The following is a 20,257-nucleotide window of genomic DNA, read 5'->3' on the forward strand; positions in this document are numbered from 1 at the left end:
ACTCAGAGCTCTGCCTGCCTCTCCCTCTGAGTGCTAGGACCAGCTTCGGCTTTCATAAGCTTCAATTATCACACATGATAGGCCAGCGCCTTAGCTGTGTGCTCTCTTCCCAGGCCCCTTTTACATAGTACTTCAGTGCAAGCCTCACTAGTCTAGGCTGGCCTTGAACTCAATGGTAGTCCAAGCAGGTCTTGAACTTTTGATCCTCCTGCCTTGGGCCTCTTGAGTAGCTGGAATTACAAACTCGGGCCACCAGGACTGGCTGTCGTAATATCTTCGAAGTTGGGAAACTCCACATCAAGATTCATTTGACAAATTGAAGATGAACTGAACACCCAGCCCATCAGAGCAACTCGGCCTGACCTCAAAAGGAGGGAAGTTAAAAAAGGTGCGGGCTGCTGCGACCCACTGCTTCCTCCGGACCCTCCTGTGAGACCAGCCTGGCCTTCCCCCCCCCCCCCCCGTAGGTGGTTGACATCCTCCAAGGCTTTGATCTCCATTACTTTGTAAGATTTGCAGCAAAGGAAGCGCACGAAGGCTTGGATGGTTTATTTTTATCTCGGTGCAAATGGAAGTCCTGACAGCTGCCTTTCTGTGGGAAAAGATCCATAGCTGGGGGTGGGGTGGGGTTTCCAGGGTCGGACAGAGCGGATGCTAGCCACCACAGAAGTCTGGGTTAGAGACAGAGGCACATTTGGCTTCACACTGTCTCAGCAGGGTTGGCCATACAGCATGTCTCCCATGCCTACTCCTTAGGTCTCCTGCTCCTCTGTCTTCCAGCCCAGTTCCGCTGGGGATGATGGGTGGTCGCATTCAGGAGTTCTGCTGACAGAGGACAAAACAATTTCAGACATTGGCCAATTGGCACAAGCCAGCCTGCCCATAGCTGGGGGAGGGGGGAGGAGGAGCAGAGAAGAAGGGAAAAGTTGGAGCACCTGGCTGAACTTGTAAACTGTCTCCATGAAGGTGGGAGGTTTCGTCTCACCGGGGAGGATTCAGGAAGCTTGGACAATGCCCCTTCCCTGTGGAAGTGCCCAGTCCACAAGCCCCACAGTGCCTCTGGCTACCTTTTCATTGCCAGAGGCTATATCCCGGCCTAAAGCACTAAGTCGCTACAAGGTACAACTTATTATTTTTGCATTCTGCATTAAACAGAGAAAAAAAAAGATCGAGGTGTAGTTCAGTGGCAAAGTATGTGTTTAGCACCTTTGCAAGGGATCCTGGGGTCATTTCCCAGCTGTGCACACACAAACATAGAGCCGGGGCTGGGCATAGTAGTGCACAGGAGGCCAAGGCAAGAGGACTGTAGCTGGAGCCCAACTAGAGCCCCATGGTGAGACTCGTCCCAGTAAATAGATAGATAAATAGATAGATAGATAGATAGATAGATAGATAGATAGATAGATAGATAGATGTCACATAAAGCATTAACATTTTAAAAGTGGTTAACCTTAGATAAAATGTTTGCCAATGAGAGAAAATTGAAGTATGGAAGGATCCACAAGTTCTCTCAGCGCTGAAAAGCCAGACGCTTTCTTTGTCTAGTGCCTTCCTTTCCGTGTGTCCGCATGCAAACCTGCTTATGGTTCTGATATTCTTTTCCCCCAAGTTGTACCGTTTGTTGACTTAAGCCATATGGGGAGACAACCTGCCGGCTCACTTTATTCCACGCATCTCCCTGGCAGCAGGTAAACAAAAGGTACCTCCCTGGGAAATCCCAGGGAGGGATAAGTCATATAGGTTCAGCCCCTCCCAAAGTTTCAAAAGGCTTTGCCATGACCCAGAAAGGGTCTAACTCCTGCCACTAGGTGTCACACTAAACAATACGGACGTAGATCAAAAGGCCTGAGGTGGTAGGGACAGGAAATCTCAAAGGACACATAAACACACATACTCCTTCATTTTTATCCTTGCAGCCCCAAATCATCCTCTGATGCACCTTTTATAGGTAGGGCTTTGAGTTCGAACTGTAGTAATTTTTTTTACAAAGTTTAATTTAGGATATATTGTTTAAAGTAATGTATTAAAATTTAACTAAACTTTAGGATACATTGTTTAAAAATAAACATTAAAATAGGATACATGATTTAAAGCTTTTATTACTTAAAAAAATATTACATGTATCAGTGTTTTGCCTGTATGTATGTGCATCACATTGGTTGCCTGGTACCCAAAGTCGTGTGGTTGCTAGGAATCAAACTCAGATCCTCCAGAAGAGCAGCCAGTACTCTGGGCTGGGCTGAGCCATTGCTCCAACCCCTGCTATACTTTTTTTTTTCTTTTTTTTTGAGACAGGATTTCTCTGTGTATCTCTGGTTGTCCTGGAACTCACTCGGTAGACCAGGTTGGCCTCAGATTTGGAGACTGGCCTGCCTCTGCTTCCCAAATGCTGGAATTAAAGGCTGTGCCACTCCGCTGCCATTAGCATCACCACCTCCTGGCTCCTGCTATACACTTTTAAAGAACTAATCTCCAGATAGAAAAGTGCATACCCTCAACTTTGCATCCCAGGTGGAAGAGAAAATACTTTTGAGGGGTCGCGAGGGAGGAAAGGGGTTTTCAAGACAGATCTTATGTTAGCCACACTGGCCTCGAACTCAGTTAAATACTTTGAGTATATTCCAAATTGCACTATATTTTGTCTCTTTTTTTCTCTTGCAAGGTGTTTCCAAGCATTAACATGACATCTACTTTAGCAAAATGATTACTATATTGTGGTAGAGATTAGATAAGCTGTCATGGGGTGCCTGGGTAAATTCTAGTATTTCGTCTTTCTTTTTAGGAAAATGGGAACCACACCTGGCTTACAACATTACTTCTGAGAACAGTGTGAGGCATAAAGGGCTGGGGATCCTCCAAAAATTTACACTGTGATGCTTCCAAAAGCCCATGCTCATACTTCCAGAGCAGACTGGGGCATGTCTCTGTAGACAAATGACACAATTTTGAAGCCACAAAATATCTCAAAAATGCCAGGACTGACAGCTCACAGCTGCAATCCCAGCACTCAGGGAGGCTGAGGAAGAAGTCTTTACTAACAATGCCAGGTTAACCTGGACAACACAGTTAGTTTCAGACCAACCTAGGACTACAATGCACACCCTGCCTCAAATCACCTCACCAACACAAATCCAATGTCACTATTATAAAAAAACAAGCATAGCATCCAAAAAGAAAAAAAAGGTAAGCTACTTCTTCATCTAATGTATTTAATGAAAGATAGCGCCTGGAACTGAGGTCTCCTTACAATCAATCCCACTTCACCTCAACAATTGCAAATTTACAGACCAAGCCTGAGTTGAAAAGAACTCGCTGGGGAAGTTTTCATTATAACATATCATCCTTTCTACCTCGAGGGTTTGGGTTTTGTTTTTTGTTTTTTCCTGGATTTTACATCTTTTCCCCAGGGTCCTCACATCCATGTACTGGGGGAGGGATGGAATTATGAAGAGAGAGGTGAGTTGGTATATGGCTCATTAAGAAGAAGATCATTCAACTCTCGCCAGACATCTGCAGAACTAGAGAGGCCTCTTGGGTCTGTTTCTGACAAATTCCGATCTGTTCTACTTTTCCTGCGCTAATTCTAGGAGAAGTTAATGAGTTCGGCTCACAGCTGCAGGCTTGTAGGTGGGGAAGGGGTAGAAGCAGCCATTCTATGTCTGCAGGTGGAATAGAGGGTCACAGGTTCAAGTCCCTCTCTCTGGGGAGTAGCGGAAGCTGGGAGAGCCAGCAGGGTTCAGATGTAGTCACTGCGAGGACAGCCTTGAGCCTCCAACAGGATGCCTTGCAGCTACTTTCTTAGCTGTATTGAAGGGCCAGCCTTGGCTAAATTACAAACCCAGTTCCTCTGCTAGGCACTCCCCATAAGCTCAGCCTCCATCCCTGCAGTAAGAAGTAAATTGGACACAAGAACTCATCAATAGTTACTGTTGCTAGGAAGCTACAACTACTACAAAGACTAACACCTTGCCTAACTTGAAAAAAAAAAAAATGTGGTTCCTATTAGCACTTTTCCCCATACAGAGCTAGAGTTTGCCCTCCCCCAGGGGACAAGATTATCGACCCCTAGAAAAATGATCTAGGGGTTCTCCAAGCGCTTGGGTGTTTTTAATGTCAAAGCTTCCCAGCTTCATGGGGGGGGGGGGCAGCCAAATGTCCCTGCACTACTAAGAGCCTGGAATGGGCAAAACACAGACGGCCTAGAAGCACTCATCCGTCCTTCCTCGAAGAAATTTAAGAGAAGCGAATCCCTGCAGCCAGCCAGCGTTTCCACTCTTGGGGTTTCAAAAGATCAAAAATCGGAAAGGACCTGCAGAGTGGCAAGTCGCGAAGAGGAACCGCCCAGCAGGTCTGCGTCCTTGGGATCTCAGCAGCTCAGGACCCCACATCGAACGGACGGTGGGAAACCCCAGGGAAAGAAGGGTTCTTGCAGAGGCCTGGGTTTACTGAGTGCAGGCTGCAGGGAAGTACCTAGAGGGGAGGGGGGCTGGTCGGGAGGACTTTCCAGCCACTCAGGGCTCATCAAAAAGTTCCCCGTACATGACCCCAGTGGCTCATCCCAGGGAGTTTCTCCAATGAACCCCAGCCCTGGGTTTAGGCTTAGGCTCCACAGTCCAGGACCGAGCCAGTTCTTTTTCTAGTTTGACTGGCTGGAAATTCCCCCGCCTGACCCCGCCCCTGAGAAATCCCCTGCCAGCGTTTATAGGGCGCCGCGGCGGCGCTGGCGAGCCTACAACAGTCGGAACTCGCAGCCCAGCAGCCAGCAGCTTGCAAGCCCCGCGCAGCCCCGCACGCAGCCCCGCGCAGCCATGTTTCAGCCGGTCGGCCAAGGCCAGGACTGGGCCATGGAGGGCCCGCGGGATGGCCTCAAGAAAGAACGGCTGGTGGACGATCGCCACGACAGCGGCCTGGACTCCATGAAGGATGAGGAGTACGAGCAGATGGTGAAGGAGCTGCGCGAGATCCGCCTGCAGCCGCAGGAGGCGCCGCTGGCCGCCGAGCCCTGGAAGCAGCAGCTCACGGAGGACGGAGACTCGTAAGTGGCGGCGGGAACGGGCGAGCCGGGTCGCGCGGGGGGAGGCCCGCGGCGCGCTCGGGGCTTTGCACGGCGCGGCCGGCCGGGCTGCGATCGCCTGGGCCTCTGCCTTCTTTCCACCCCCTGCCCCCATCTCCCTTCTCCCCAGTTCCCCCACCCCCCTCCCGGGCGCCCGAGACCTGGCGTAGCCGCCGAGCGCAGGTCGGGGGGCGGGGCGGCAGCGGGGACGCCAAGTCCCAGCCTGGCAGACTTTAGCGCGCAGCCGCGGGGCGGCGAGGGGGAAGTACAGGGCGTTCCGGGCGGCCGAGGGGAGGGCGGGCCGGTCTCGCCGGCGCCCGCCCGGAGAGGGGGGGTGGCGCACGGAAAGTCCCTGGGCGCCTGCCAGGAACACTCAGCTCATAATAACCTCGCGGAAAACACCGCGGGTCGCGGCCTCCAGAAACCCCGGCCTTGCGCAATCCCCCGCAGCCCACGCCTCTTGGGGGCCCCACGCAGTGCGCTCACCGCCCCTTGGGGGCTTTCCCTGTCATCCTTCAGGTTCCTGCACTTGGCAATCATCCATGAAGAGAAGACTCTGACCATGGAAGTGATTCGGCAGGTGAAGGGAGACCTCGCCTTCCTCAACTTCCAGAACAACCTGCAGCAGGTGCGCGCTTGCCCAGCTGTGCCCTCTTTGACCTGGTGGCGGAGTTGGATATTAGCTCAGTCGCCCCCGAAGAGTTTCTAAATTAATAGTCACCGAGCTCTTATCTGCCCTGGCCTTTTACAAAATTCAAATTAGCCAACGTTTTAGAGCTTGAGGAAAATCCCGGGGGTTTAGCTTTGGTTTTATGACCCACCTGGGGCCTCGTGTTTGCTGATGTCCTGTAGCCATCTGGGAGGAGCAGAATCCACTGCTAGGAGGTGTCTGGGGTTCAGGAAACCCAAGACGATGGGTTTGCCCCATGGCTTATCCCCTTTCTGTTTCCTCTTCCGTTTGTAGACACCACTTCACTTGGCTGTGATCACCAACCAGCCAGGAATTGCTGAGGCACTTTTGGAAGCTGGCTGTGATCCTGAGCTCCGAGACTTTCGAGGAAATACCCCTCTACATCTTGCCTGTGATCTGGGCTGCCTGGCCAGTGTAGGAGTCCTGACACAGACTTGCACACCCCAGCATCTCCACTCCATCCTGCAGGCCACCAACTACAACGGTAGGTCTGCCCGTCCATCCCAGGACACAGGGAAGGGAGAGGTGGGCCCACTTTAGGCTAGAGCTTCAACTCTCAACATATTAAAAAGTTCAGACAATATGGACTTTTTAAAATTCTCACTTTGGTGCCTATGTAATTTTCAATCCAAACCCAGAACTGAGTTCTTAAAAACTTGGGATATTTGTGATTGTCCCGTGAGAAGATAGGGCATGAGCTGTGTGCGTGTTGAAACAAGTAGTTATAATTTTTATGTCATCCCTAGGCCACACGTGCCTGCACCTAGCCTCCATCCATGGCTACCTGGGCATCGTGGAGCATTTGGTGTCTTTGGGTGCAGATGTCAATGCGCAGGTGAGTACATCTCCTTCCAGATGGAACCCCCTGGGTTCCTCCTGAGCTCTTCCCAACCCATTCTTCCTGCAAGCGTGTTTCCAGATGTCACCCTAAACATGCCTGATGGCTCTTGGTTTCAGGAGCCCTGCAATGGCCGGACAGCCCTCCACCTTGCGGTGGACCTGCAGAATCCTGACCTGGTCTCGCTCTTGCTGAAGTGTGGCGCTGATGTCAACAGAGTCACCTACCAAGGCTACTCCCCCTATCAGCTCACCTGGGGCCGCCCGAGCACCCGGATACAGCAGCAGCTGGGCCAGCTGACCCTGGAAAACCTCCAGACGCTACCGGAGAGCGAGGATGAGGATTGCTACGACACAGAGTCCGAGTTCACGGAGGATGAGGTGAGCGTCCGTGTACTACCAGGACGGCCCAGTCTCCCTCGGCCCTCTCACGTCCCTAGAGCTAGTCTTTAGTCTAGGAATCGCATCGTAATTATTTAACTTCTCAAACTCAGCCTGCAAAACCTGTATCCCAAGAGCTTGTCTCTGATTCGCTTCAATAACTTATCCTTGGGGGCGGGGGTCTGGAGCTTGAACCCAGGCCTTAACACGTGTTGTTAGGCACGTGTGTTCTACCATTGAGGTACACCTCCTGCAATAGCTTAGATTTTTTTTTTTTTAAGGAGAGAACCAATAAAGGAAAGCTCCTACAACCCGGGGGATTGGTTATATTTGGGTTAAGAAGGAAAGAGCCCGAGAATATGAGTTATTGGCAGAAGCAACCCTCCCGTCTTCGCAATGTCTAGGGATTTAATTCGCCTTTCCCCCTCTTGTTTCAGCTGCCATATGATGACTGTGTGTTGGGAGGCCAGCGTCTGACGTTGTGAGTGCAAAGCGTCAGAGAACACGGACTTGTATATTTGTACAAAACAAGAGCTTTATTTTTCTAAAAAGAAAGAAAAGGAAAAAAAAAAAAAGGGGGTATCCTTACCAGCACACGGCACATGGTCTCGCCCCGAGCATTCCCCTGCGGTGATTTCAGCCTTCGTTTTGTTGTTTCTGTGAAATTTGGGGAAACAGATCATTGGAATTCAAAGAAAATGTCTTTTGAAGTTCATATTTGTGGGATTGGGGGGTGGTTTTCCAGACGCTAATGAAAGGACCACATTTTATTTATTGTGCTTTTGATTGAACCACCCTAGATCTAGTAGCTGACCCCAGTGTGTCCTCCCGTGTGAGAACCAGGTGTTCAGTGGTGTGTGCTTACGTCACTCCCGACTGCGGTGTGTGTTACCCTCCTGTAAATGTTGTATATGGTGTATTTTGTTGGTAATTATTTTGGTACTTCTGAGATGTATATTTATTAAACAGATTTTTACAAACAGCATTGTCCTGCTCATTAGCTTGTTCCTGAGGGCTGGGGGCTGAGAGCTGGGGTTGTGGGGGGTGGGGTACACAGCCAGCTAAGGAAGCCCAGAGCAGCTCACTTTAGGCCCAACCTCCCAGCGAAGCTTTGCAGCAGCCCTGTAACCCCTGTGTGGGCGACAGGCTCCTGCTAGGGTGACAGGAAATGCCAGCCTTGGGCTGGGGTACCAACAAGCCACCTGCTCTGTCACCAAAGGCTCTATTGTCACTTTCTCCTCGATTTAAGCGGTTCCAGAACCCTGCTGTCACTTTAGAACGTAGTCTGGACGAGAGGAATCTGCCGAATTCATTTGCCGTAGCTGGGAAAGTTCCCAAGAGTGGGCCTGGACTCAGAAGTACCGTCCTGACACCCAGCAGACAGTCACCTCGAGACTTCTCATTTATTGACTGGGCTGTCATAGACATTGCACAAGACTTAGGAAAAACAGACAGTGCTGGGCATCTAGTGCTGAGGAAGAAAAAGTACGACTATTGTACAACATCCTGTGTTTCGCAGGGGAAGCAAGAGAGTCAGAGAACAGCTTGTGCGGGGAACGCTGAGGAGAGGAAGCTAGCTCCCTTACCTAATGCCCTGTTTGCAGGCTGTTAACCATAAGGCCACGCATCTGTTTCGTCACTAACCGTAGTCGCAGGGCTAGGAAGCTTGGGGGAAGTCTTTTCATGCGCACAGTGTACTGATTCTACTGAGTGATTCTGCCAAAGGCGATTTCACAATGTCAGTCACTTGTGAAAATTGCATTTAGATGCTTGGTAGTTAATGTTTTTGTCCTCAGAATACATCTCTTGTTTTGGGAGAAAGAAGTGAGGTGACATGTCAAATGCAGAACGGTAGGTAAATAAAATGAACGTGCTTCAGCTTTTAGCCAAGCAGATACCATGCTTCCTTATCCAGTTCTGGATCCACACATGATGTCAAAAAGAATGGTGCTCATCTTCCTCTTACCCCAACACTCTGTGTCTTATATAGAAAAAGCACTATTGCAGACTGGGCAAAGCTAGCCACGTCTCACTCCTGCAACCATAGTCTGTCTGGATCTAAGCACCTGTGTCCCCTGCCAGGTGCCCCAGGCTCTACCTCAGAGCACCTGTTCAGGTGTCCAGTGCTGACCACAGCAATGCTGATTTAGGCACACTCAGCTAAGTGAGAAACGTGCGGACCCAAGAGAGAATCCTAATATCCTAATGAACAAAGGGGAGACACTTGGTTCTGATTTGGAAGTGATGGCCTTAACGGTCCTCCTTGGCTTCTTAAGGCAGGTTTGCTCGCGCACGCCTTTAATCCCAGCCCCGGAGAGGCTGAGGCTGGAGGGTCACTAAAACCAGGACACACCTAGACAGGCTCACTTTTGTTCTGTGTGGAAGGTTGGGGAAACAGAACAAGTAGAGGTGGTCTACCTTTCCTTGACCTCAGAGACCAACTCTGGCCTAGGGCCACCATCCTCTGTGGTGGCGGAGGGAGGGTGCTCTTCCGAGTCACGTGAGACCGTGGAGTTAATGACCTGCACAAATCCTGAGGTAGCTAGGCTCAGTGAAACACCGAAATCCACCCTCGTCCCTCATTCTGTCTCCATTAAGCCTGCTGGTTAGATGGCGCGAGAAAAATCTAGAACAGAAGTGACTTATCCTAAGTCTTCAGTTTGCTCCCAACAGGATAGTTTGGACAGAAAGCCCTCCTTCACACCCCTGATTTTCTCCTGGAAGTTTCGTTAGGACAGGAAAAGATAAAGGAGCCTGGGAAAGAGGGAAGTAACAGCCTGCGGGGAAATAGAGCCATGTGAGCAACTTCCTTGAATTTAGTTCTTCGTTCATCCTGCCTGTCCCTCCTGCTGCTGCCGGACACACTGCCTTGACAGGGCAGGTGGACCGGTTTTTTCCATCCGGGAGAGTTTTTCTATAAAGGAGGAAAGAAACTCCAGTCTGAGCAATCTAAGGCCTGGAAACGCTGAAGGATGGGAGTGGGGGTGGCTCACATTGAAACGTCTCACGTCCTGGAAGTGATTAACCGATGACAACCAGAACTGAGCAAAGAGGAGCTTTCGCCCCGCCCCGCCCCCGCCCCCTGCCGTGTCCCCAAGCCTCACCACTTCACTAACCTGCCTAGGGTAATTGTTTGATAAGAAAGGTCAGGTTTCTCGAAGTTCATTCAGGAATTCACCCAGAGAAGCATTCCCCAACCTCTGATCCCTGTACAGAAATATCCAGGTTGTTTCCACGTTTGAAGTAAGGGAACATGACAGGAACCGAAACTTGCTGTTCTGTGTGTTTCCCTCCCGAGAAGTGGGACGGACTCTCGGTCTCATTCATTCGTTTGCATTATGAAGAATTATTCTCCAGTCCTCCCAGAGGCCCACGGATGAGCTGGCCGGGGCCCCTTGCTTAGGAGGAGAGAGAGAGACAGAGTTTCAGGCAGGGTCACCCAATGCAGAGTAAGGGGCAAGGGGATCTGAGGTTTCTGTCCCAGTTAGCTAACAACCCAGCATTGGCACCTTTTTGACGGGGGCAAGAAAGCAAGCAGGGCTCAGAGCAAAAATGACTTCCAGTCTGGGATTAAGTCCACCATCCATAGCACAGTTCAGGGGTCATTTTAAGTCTGAGGGTGACAGCAGACTCCAGAGATAAGCCTGGAGGAAGTCTGCACTGGGTCTCAATTAATGCTTGCCCAGGACTTTGCAGTCAACGTGCACTTGAATTGCCTAGGCAGATTGTTGAAATTCGGGTTCTCGCCCAAGTGCTTTGAGCCTGGTATGAAGTCCTACATTTCCCGACAAGGTAATGGATCGCATCGTAACGACCTGGGCCTTAGCAGTTGTGCTGGCCGGTTTTGTGTCAACTTGACACACAAGCTACAGCCATCAGAGAGGCGGGAACCTCCACTGAGAAAATGCCTCCATAAGACCAGGAAGACTGTGGGGCATTTTCTTAGTGATTGATGGCTGACCCATTGTGGTAGTGCCATCTCTGGACTGGTGGTCCTGGGTCCTGAAACAGTGATTCTCAACCTTCCTAAGGCTGTGACCCTTTAATTCAATTCCTCCTGTTGTGGTGAAACCCCCAACCATAAAGTTATTTTTGTTGCTACTTCATAACTAATTCTGTTACTGTTATGAATTATAATGTAACTAGTTTTGGAAGTAGAGGTTTGCCAAAGGAGTCATGACCCACAGGTTAGGACCATTGTTCTAGAAGAAAGCAAAGCAGAAGGAGCAAGCCAGAAAGCAGCACCCTTCATGGCCTCCGGGTTCTTGTCGCCTTTGAGATCCTTGTCCTGGCCTCTTTCAATGACAAACTACGATGTGGAAGTGTAAGCCAACTGAACCCTTCCCTCCCCAACTTGCTTTGGTCATGGTATTTCATCACAGCAATGGTGACCCTAACTAAGACTGTGGCACTCTGCCAGCATACATGGCCACAACAAACCAGGGCACAAACTTCTGCACCTTCTCGTACAGGACCCAACATAAGGCAGCTGAGCTGCACGCCTGTATCCTGGTCACAGGAGGAGCAGCAAGGAGCTCAAGGCCAGGCCAGTCTGCATTTCTAGCAAGTCTGAGGCCAGACCACTCGGGGCAATCCTTTGACCTCATTTCCTGTGAGAGTTAGGATTTTTTTGTTTGTTTGTTTTGGTTTTGGTTTTTGGAGACTGGGTTCCTCTGTGTAGCCGTGGCTGTCCTGGAGCTCGCTGTAGCCCAGGCTGTCCTTGGGCTCCCTCTGTAGCCCAGGCTGGCCTTGAACTCCTGCCTCTGCCTCTAGGTTGCTGGGATAAAGGTGTGTGCCACCAGCGCCAGCACAAGTTTTAGGATTTCAAGCATGGACTGCCATGCCCAGTAACTTTTAAAAGTAGTTTTAAAGGTCTTTAATAAAATGTTCTTAAGAAGCAGGGCATGTATCTAGGGAGAGGGCTCGGTGGGCAAGCACTTGTTGCAGAAGTGTAATGACCCAGATTTGGTCCCCTGAACCCACACAAAGAGGGAGGGAAAGACCCAGCTCTACGAATGTGTCCTCTGACTCCACACAGTCATCATACATGCAGGTGCCCCACACCCCCATCACATACATACATGCTTACATCATCATCATCATCATCCTCCTCCTCCTCCTCATCATCATCATCATAGTGTTAAAGCAAACAAACAAACAACACAGTGGCTACTTTAATCCCAGCACAGGGTCTCTGCCGGTTCAAGGTCAGCCTGGTCTACACAGCTAGTCTAGACCAGTGAAGGCTACGTATGTGCCCCTCCCCCAACGCCATCCACAATAATAAAATAAAGTTTAATTTAAAAACTTAACCATATTTTTATTTTGTACCGTAACGGGTTGACTTCTTCAGAGGCCATTAAGTAGAGTAACCCCACGGAACTCAGGCACGGGCTCACACCGTCTTTCGCCTTCCCTGACATTTTTATCTGTGAGTTTTAGTGGCACTAAATAAAGGAAGTGAGGCTTTAGTTTCCTCCCAGGAGTTTCCAGTCGTGTGGACTGAGGCTCCGGTCACCCAAGGCCACCACATTAAACAATCTGGTCAGACTTTAAAACCGTCATGGCACTTTACGCATCTCCAGGCATGCCCAGGGACAAGTGCAGCAGGGATGAGTGTGACAGAGACAAGTGTGACAGCAACAAGTGTGACAGAGAGATGAGTGTGACAGAGACAAGTGTGATCCAGATGAGTGTGACAGAGAGATGAGTGTGACAGCAATGAGTGTGACAGAGAGATGAGTGTGACAGAGACAAGTGTGACAGCAACAAGTGTGACAGAGAGATGAGTGTGACAGAGACGAGTGCAACAGAGACGAGTGTGACAGAGACAAGTGTGACAAAGATGAGTGTGGCATAGATGTGTGTGACAGAGACGAGTGTGACAGAAAGACAATAAGTATGATAGAGACAAGTGTAACTTAGTGAGGGCCAGGGAACGACTTCTGGGCCAGAGCTGTCCAGAGGTCAGGTCTTTCTTCCTGCTTGTTTGTTTTTGGAGATGAGGTCTCACTGTGTAACTAACAGACTTGGAGCCCATTAGGAGCCCAGACTGGTCTCAGACTCACAGAAAAACACCCATCTCTGCTTCCTGAGAGCTGGGACTAAATGCAAGTGGCACCAGGCCCGTTTTACGTTTCTTGGTGATGTTTTCCTTTGGATGCTGTTTCACCTGTCACTGGGGACCTCTTCCCACACTAGGCCCCTGCCACACAGCAAGTTCTGTGTCTGGTCAAAGCCCTCTGGAAGACCTTTGGAAAAAGCAAAACAAACTAACTTTTAATTGTGTGTTCATGTGTCTGTCTGTCTGTCTGTCTCTGTTGTTCTGTCTCTCTGTGTGTGTTCTCTTTCTCTGGTTTCTGTCTCTCTTTGTGTGTCTCTGTGTGTGTGTTTGCATGTCTGTCTTTGTCTCTGTCTGTGTGTGTCTGTCTTTGTCTCTCTGTCTCTCTGTCTGTATGTCTGCGTGTCTCCGTCTCTGTCTCTCTCTATCTCTGTGTATGTGACTCTATCTGTGTTTGTGTGTTTCTGTCTCTGTCTCTCTCTCAGTGTGTCTCTGTGTGTGCGTGTGCACATGTCTCTGTCTCTGTCTCTGTCTCTCTCTCTCTCTGTCAGGTGCTCCAGGTGGTCAGTGCTGTCGGATCCCTGTGGAGCTGGAGTTAAAGGCAATCATGAGCTGCCTGACCTGGGTGCTGAGAACTGAACTCGGCTTCTGCAAAGCGACTTGTACTCTTAACTGCTGAGCCATCTCTCCTTTCCCTAAAGACCTCTCTGTCCACATACATTCAATTGTTCTCTTCCTAAACACAGTGATCCTTGGTCTAAGGAGAGACCTAGGCTGTGCATCTGCAGTCTACAAAAACAATGGAAGCGAGGAGTTTTCTCTCTTCGGGTCTTCTTTGGGCCTAGACTAGGGAATAACTAACCGCCCACCGTGACTACCCACGAAAGTCTCTGAGGGCCGGAGAGGAAAAGCATTTCACCGCCAGTCAAGTCACGAGGGGCTCTGTGTACACGGCTGCCTACTCATGTCCCCATAACACCCAAGAGCAGCTCTGTGTGCTCAGATAACATAAAGAACCCTGGTCATCCGGGCTCTGGAGGTCTCCTGGCCTGGCTCTCACCAGGGCCTAGCTAGCGTCAGTGCAATCAAACAAGCACTCTGGGAGGACTGCTTCAGATTTCTGTTCAGGAGAAAAGCGACGTTGGCAGGCTCCTAGTCATTGATCTGGAGCACCGGATCAGCTCATTTCCAGCCAGCCAGGACAGCAAAGGGCTTAGCAGGGATGGACCAGCACCAGGGAGGGGGCCCCCCTGCTGGCCACAGGAGGGAGGGGAGAGGGCAGGTCTCACCACTCACAGACAAGTACTGTCTGATATCAAACGAGAGGGCCTTTCCACAGCAGGGGCATTGTTGGTTTTGAGGCAAGACATAACAGCTCCATGTTGGAGGAAAGAGCAAGGCCAGGGCTTTGACCGGCACAGGTGTGAAACGTTCAGGGATGCTTCCTCGTAGAGAGTCGCGGGATCTTTGGGGAAATTCCTAGAATGAATAATCTGTTCTTTGCCTGGGCAAGAGTCTCCTGGAATAGTAAAGTTATTGTAATGCAGGATAATGGAAAAATAAGATCACGTTCACGTAGACAATGAACTGGGGGCAGAAGAAAGCAGCCTCCGTATAACTAGCCATCGAGCCTAAAGACCTGAGCAATAGACACCAAGACGGGGGAAAGATAAGACACTCAGGACATGAGCGCATAAGCAATGTGTGTGTTGGTGGGGGGCGCTGACCGGGACAGGGAACGTGGAGGAGGGGCTCAGAAAACACGTTTCGCCTCTTTTAGAATCTCACCTGCAACTGACAAGCCTTAGCTCTAATCTACCTCTCTAGCTAACCCACACCACGAAGCACACCGCCAAGTGCCAGACGACCAGCCCCGGGAGAATAAGAAGACCCGTGGGTGTCATTTATCAAATAATAACTGCTCCAGGCATACGAAATCGTGAGAGCATCAGGGAGGAGCGCGAGTTCAGAGACAGCTTTAGTATCTAAGGAGAAGCTGCAGGCATGTGCGGCAGTGCTGGCTCCCAACCCTGCCCCCTCCATCTCGGAGCTCTCTTACTGGTCAGGGTGAGCCTCCTCATCCTGCCAAGGACAGTCAAAACTCGATGGCTGCCTCTCTCTAAGGCCTCTACCGCTGTTAATCGAAGTAGCTGCAGCTGCTGCATCAACCTGTGACACCCTGAACTTCCATTGTCTAAACTCCCTTACTGAAGAAGCTGGAACGCTGCCTCGTAGGGACTGGAGAAGTGAGAATCGGTTGTCTTGTCTCACAGGCTGTCCTTAACTCACACATAACTGAGGAGGACCTTGAACTTCTGGCTCTCCTGGCTCCATTTCTTTAATGCCAGGATGATAGCGATGAACATCCATGCCCTGTTGATGAGGGAGGGGAGATATAAGCCAGGACTTCACACACACTTGGAAAGTGCTCTCTGCCCACAGAGCTATGCCCTCACCCCACTGACGGTGCACGGGAAACTAAACCACTTAGCTGGCAGAGACTGTTCAGGCTGCTTACATCCAAATACCGCAGCGAGATAAACAACCAAGATCGATTTCTTATAGTTGTGAAGGTTGAAGTTGAAGATCAAAGAGCTGGCAGGTTGGGGGTACGGTAGGGACCTGCTCTCTGATCATATGGCATTGTCCCGTCCCCCCACCCCATCTCAGCATGGCGGAAGGAGAGAGCTAGCTCTCTGGATTCTTCTTTACAAAACATTGATCTCATGGCCTAATCTCTGACCCAAAGCCCACTTCCTGATTCCATCATTTGGGGACTTGAAGGTTGTCCTGGCTGGGTTTGTGTGTCATCTGGACACAAGCTAGAGTCATCAGAGGAAGGAGCCTCACTTGAGGAAATACCTCGGTGAGATTCAGCTGTAAGGCATTGTCTCATCTAGTGACCAATGGAGGAGGGCCCAGCCAGTTGCAGGTGGTACCACCCCTGGGCTGCTGGTCCTGGGTTCTATAGGAAAGCAGGCTGAACAAGCCAGTCAGCAGCACCCCTCCACGGCCTCTGTATCAGTTCCTGCCTCCAGGTTCCTGCCTTGCTTGAGTTCCTGTCCTGACTTCCTTCAGTGATGAAAAGCAACGTGGAAGTGGAAGCCAAATAAACCCTTTCTTCTCCTGCTTGCTTTGTGGTCATAGTGTTTCATCATAGCAACAGAAACCCTAAGTCAGTCAGGGGGCATAAGCATCTAACCCATTGCAGCAGCTTTGGCTGCAGCCCTGACACACTAGACCTTAGTGTGAGGAAAGCCTGTGGGTTGCAGCTAAAAGGGGCTCCAGCCCAGCTCTGCACCTCACTCAGGGACTACCTCAGAGTGGTGTGTGTGTGTGTGTGTGTGTGTGTGTGTGTGTGTGTACACACGTGCACCCATGTGCATGCGAGAACAAACATACACATATGTTTTAACTTTTGCAAAATTATGGATGAACCCAGAGCCTGTGTAAGCTAGGCAAGCCCTGTACCTCTGAGCCACACCTCCACCTCCACCTTTCATGGGACTTTTGAAAGCAGGAACTCAGCAGCAGGGAGAAAAGGCAGCTGCTCAGAGCCTCAGGCAATCCTAGTGAGGTCATCTGTGATTAAGTTTAGACCATGTTTCCACAGACCCACCAGAGTGGGATGAGGCACCTCGAACACACCCCTGGCTGCCGTGACTGAGTGGCCTCTGGGGTGACAACTGACCCACGGGAGATTCATCCTGACCTTGCTCAAGCACTTGTGACCTAGTGTCTCAGTACCCGAGTCACCCTGATTCCCTGCTGTCAGAGTTACTATGAAAGTCAAGTAACATCCATGGTGACAATAAAGCTCTGTAACGGATTGACACACAGTCTATGCTCAGCAAAGGACCGCTTTAGCTGTGAGGGCTCTCAATGCCCTGAGCCAACGTTCCTTCCTCTACTCTTAACTGCCCGAGACCAGAGGAACCAGATCCCCAGGACGCTTTGGGGCCTCTAGTCCTCCCTCTTGACTCACGATGACCCTATTCCAACAGAAGGTGGAAAGGGGCTTCTTTGCCCATATTTCTCAGCTTCTCGATGCTTCTACCACTCAGGAGCCCACAGCAGTGGCCATGAGGCTGATGTGAGGTAAGAAACTGAGAGTCTTACTGGGCCCATGTCAGGGAAACGTCTGACCTCTGAGAGGCCCCCAAAACAACCTTTGCTCCTGTCGTTGGTGTTGGACCAGGCCACAGGTCACTAGGACATTGGTGTCCTTGAAACATCCCACTGAGTGATGGACACACTTTGCTGGGGTAGTGACTAGCGCCTCCAGGGTGGTGGGTAATGCCCACTGTATGACAGCTGATTAGGAAGACACATAGAGCCTGCTCCCTCCCTTCGTAATGCAGAAAGAGAACGTTTTTTTAAAGAAATTTTTTTAATTCATGATTTGTGTGTTTCTCTGTGTACCTATATGCAACATGGGTGCAGGTGCCTTTGGGGACAAAAAGAGAGCATCACACTGGTCAGTCAGTGGTGGTGTGCACCTTTAACCCAGCACTCAGCTGACAGAGACAGGCAAATCCTGAGTCTGAGGCCAGCCTGGTCTACAGAATGAGCTCCAGGACAGTCAGGGATATGCACAGAGAAACCCTGGCTCAAAACTAACAAGCAAAAAAGCTAGTATCAGATCTCCTGGCACTGGAGGGTGCAGGCAGTTGTGAGCTACCTGAGGCAGATATTGGACTCTAAACTCTGATCCTTTGGGAGAACAATAAACATTTAAGGGCTGACCCAACTCCTCAATCCAGGAAAGGGGATTTTATTATGGAGGCCTTTCTTTCCTTCTCCCACTGTGGGAGAGAGAGAGAGAGAGAGAGAGAGAGAGAGAGAGAGAGAGAGAGAGAGAGAGTTCATCCCTGTTGCGACACTAAAGGTGTGTGAGGGCTGAGGGCTGAGGGATAAGGACGTTTGTAAGCTATAAACACACCTTCAGTGAGCAATATGAAAGAGAAAAGTGTGTTGCCAAGTAATTTACACAATCAAACCCTAACTGATACACTAATGATCTACTACCCATACTCAGGTGATAGAAAAAGAAATTACTTGTGGGTCATTTAGGGAGACAGGAGATTTGTGGAAAGAATTCCAGGGAGCCCTCAGAATCTCCAAATAGTTTGGAGAGCTGGAGGGAAGGTAAGTTTACAGTGTGACTGGCATCCAGTCCCTCAAAGCTGACCTCCCTGACCCTGTGTCTCCATGGGTTCCATACAACCAATTGATTCAAGTTTCCAGGAAAGAGTGTGAGAGCTGAGGCTGCTCTGGTGAGGCCGCGTAAGGAGGCTGGGCCAGGACAGGGAGCGGCTGGCGTTTCTTCAAGTTAACACAGCCTTCAAACACAGAAAACAGTAGAGGACAGATGTAACTGACGTGCGTCTGAAGAGTTCAAGAATAGTTGTCGTTGAGTAGTTGCCTTCTAGTTTTGTTGCTGTTGTTGTTTTCATTACAGAAAGCTTGGCATGCCCACCCCTGGGGACAGAACACTAAAATAACCCCCTTTCCCACTTAAACTATGAGCTCATGAGCAATTTTGTTTCCTTTATACTTGGCACCTGCCTCCCTCCCCAGTTTCGAACTGCCCAACCAGCCAGAATAGCATCAAAGTCATCCCCAAATGTTTTACCACTTAGCCCAGAAGCTAAAGGTTACACAAGCGTTTTTTAAACTGGTCTTTGTTTTCTGAAACATAGTTTCAAGTAGGTCAGGCCTCAGACTAGACACATTGCAGCTGAGCTTGTGCTTGCACACGTGGTTCTCCTGCCTCTCTGTCCCAAAGGCTGGGATTGTAGGTGTGAGACACAAAGCCTGGTTGTTTTCTTGTTTATCTGAGACTGTCTCCCGAAGCCCAGAGGAGTCTCTAACTCCTAAAGTAACTGAGGATGACCTTGAACTCTTGCTTCTCCTGCCTCTGCCTCTCAGGTGCTGGGGTGACAAGAAGAGGCCACCACGTCTGCCCCTAAGGATCATATCAGTGTTTGCTGGGGGAGGAGGGGTAGAGAATACCTGGAGACTGAGCCCAGGGTTTTAAATATACTCAGCACATACTACCCCTCAGTTACATCCTTATGCATAATAGAATTTTTACACCAATTAAAAAAATCAGAGAGATATAACTCTATTCATGGCTTCCCCATCTATAAAGATAATGAAGCTCCCCTCACTTTTAGTTTTTAATTTTAATTTTAGATTTATTTTTATTTTATGTGAGTGGGTGTTTCACGTGGGTATATGTCTGTGTACCACATGCATGTCTGATGCTCTCGGGGGCCCAAGAGGACATTGGATCCCCTGGAACTGGAGCTACAGACAGTTGTGAGCCACCATGTGGGTGTTGGTAATGGTACCTGGGTCCTCCGAAAGAACAGCAAGTGCTCTTAACCTCTGAGCCATCTCTCCAGCCCCTGTCCTTATAAGATGGATCTTTCTACGCAGTCCAATGTGATCCTGAATCCAAAAACCTCTTGCCTCTGCTACCTGAATTTTCAGACGATAAAATCTGCTTTCGATTTGTTCTCAGAAACGACAGCGCACAGTTGAGCATGACCCACAAACCCGGTCCTTCGGAAAAGGAGAGCGAAAGACATACAGGACAAGATCTAAGTCTTAGTGGGCATTGCTTGCATCAAAGGTACCTGGCCCTTGAGTGATGACCTCAGGAAAGATGTTAGCGGCGGCAATAGTGAATCAGGGGGGTTAAAAGGACTTCAGGAGTTCACTACTCCGGCCCCCACGCAGCTCTGATCCCAGAGGATGCCTTGCCTGTGTTCTTCCTACAGGAGAGAGTCCTCTGTATCCTGCCGCTCAGCAGGAGAGTGCAACCGTGTTGCCAACATGCTCATGGATGACCAGAGGGTAACAGATGAGCCCATCTTCGGTCCAGCACTTACAGCCCCTATTCCTCCATCCCCATACGTTCCCAACATTCCCTCCCAGGGAGAGGATTCAGACAGAGCTAATTGCATTCCAAAAACTAGGGCATACCTAACTCCTAAAATCTCTGTACTAAACCCTGGTCACATCTAGACACTTGGAGGGCAATGACCAGAAGGAAGAGCAGCCTTGGAAGTTGGACAGACAGCCCAGTGGGTGACTGTCTCAAATGGGCCTGTGCTTGCATGTGCTTGGCTGGAGGAAAAAAAAATCAGAGTAGAACTGGTCAGAGAGTGAGTGATTCAGGGCTGGACGGTGTACACAGTGTGGAAGACAGGTGGCCCGGACAGCA

At 50.0% G+C, this 20,257-nt stretch overlaps 1 protein-coding gene and 1 long non-coding RNA gene across 3 annotated transcripts; one reads left to right on the plus strand and one right to left on the minus strand.

Moving 5' to 3' along the window:
- Positions 1-534: 534 nt before the first annotated feature.
- On the minus strand, positions 535-6,018 carry LOC148120526 (uncharacterized). Of its 2 annotated transcripts, none has more exons than XR_015739250.1 (2): positions 5,875-6,018; positions 535-822 (listed from the first exon to the last, which is right to left on the minus strand). It is a non-coding gene; the product is annotated as an uncharacterized LOC148120526 (long non-coding RNA). The 2 variants fall into 2 exon arrangements; XR_015739251.1 differs by lacking the exon at positions 5,875-6,018 and adding an exon at positions 5,215-5,292.
- Positions 4,719-7,944, plus strand: Nfkbia (NFKB inhibitor alpha). The gene is made up of 6 exons (XM_087911800.1): positions 4,719-5,035; positions 5,573-5,681; positions 6,018-6,228; positions 6,491-6,579; positions 6,702-6,962; positions 7,400-7,944. The coding sequence occupies exons 1-6, from the start codon at positions 4,809-4,811 to the stop codon at positions 7,445-7,447; spliced, it is 945 nt and encodes a 314-aa protein (XP_087767926.1). The 5' UTR covers positions 4,719-4,808; the 3' UTR covers positions 7,448-7,944.
- Positions 7,945-20,257: the final 12,313 nt, after the last annotated feature.

This window comes from Myodes glareolus, chromosome 11 (genome assembly GCF_982192425.1).
Source record: "Myodes glareolus chromosome 11, mMyoGla1.1, whole genome shotgun sequence".
NCBI classification, from domain to species: Eukaryota; Metazoa; Chordata; class Mammalia; order Rodentia; family Cricetidae; genus Myodes; species Myodes glareolus.

Bases quoted from the DNA above. Each gene is read 5' to 3' on its own strand.
- Nfkbia (XM_087911800.1), top strand. From the start codon at position 4,809: ATGTTTCAGCCGGTCGGCCAAGGCCAGGACTGGGCCATGGAGGGCCCG. The intron at 6,229-6,490 runs GTAGGTCTGCCC...TGTCATCCCTAG, and splicing joins GCAGGCCACCAACTACAACG to GCCACACGTGCCTGCACCTA. The intron at 6,963-7,399 runs GTGAGCGTCCGT...CTCTTGTTTCAG, and splicing joins CCGAGTTCACGGAGGATGAG to CTGCCATATGATGACTGTGT.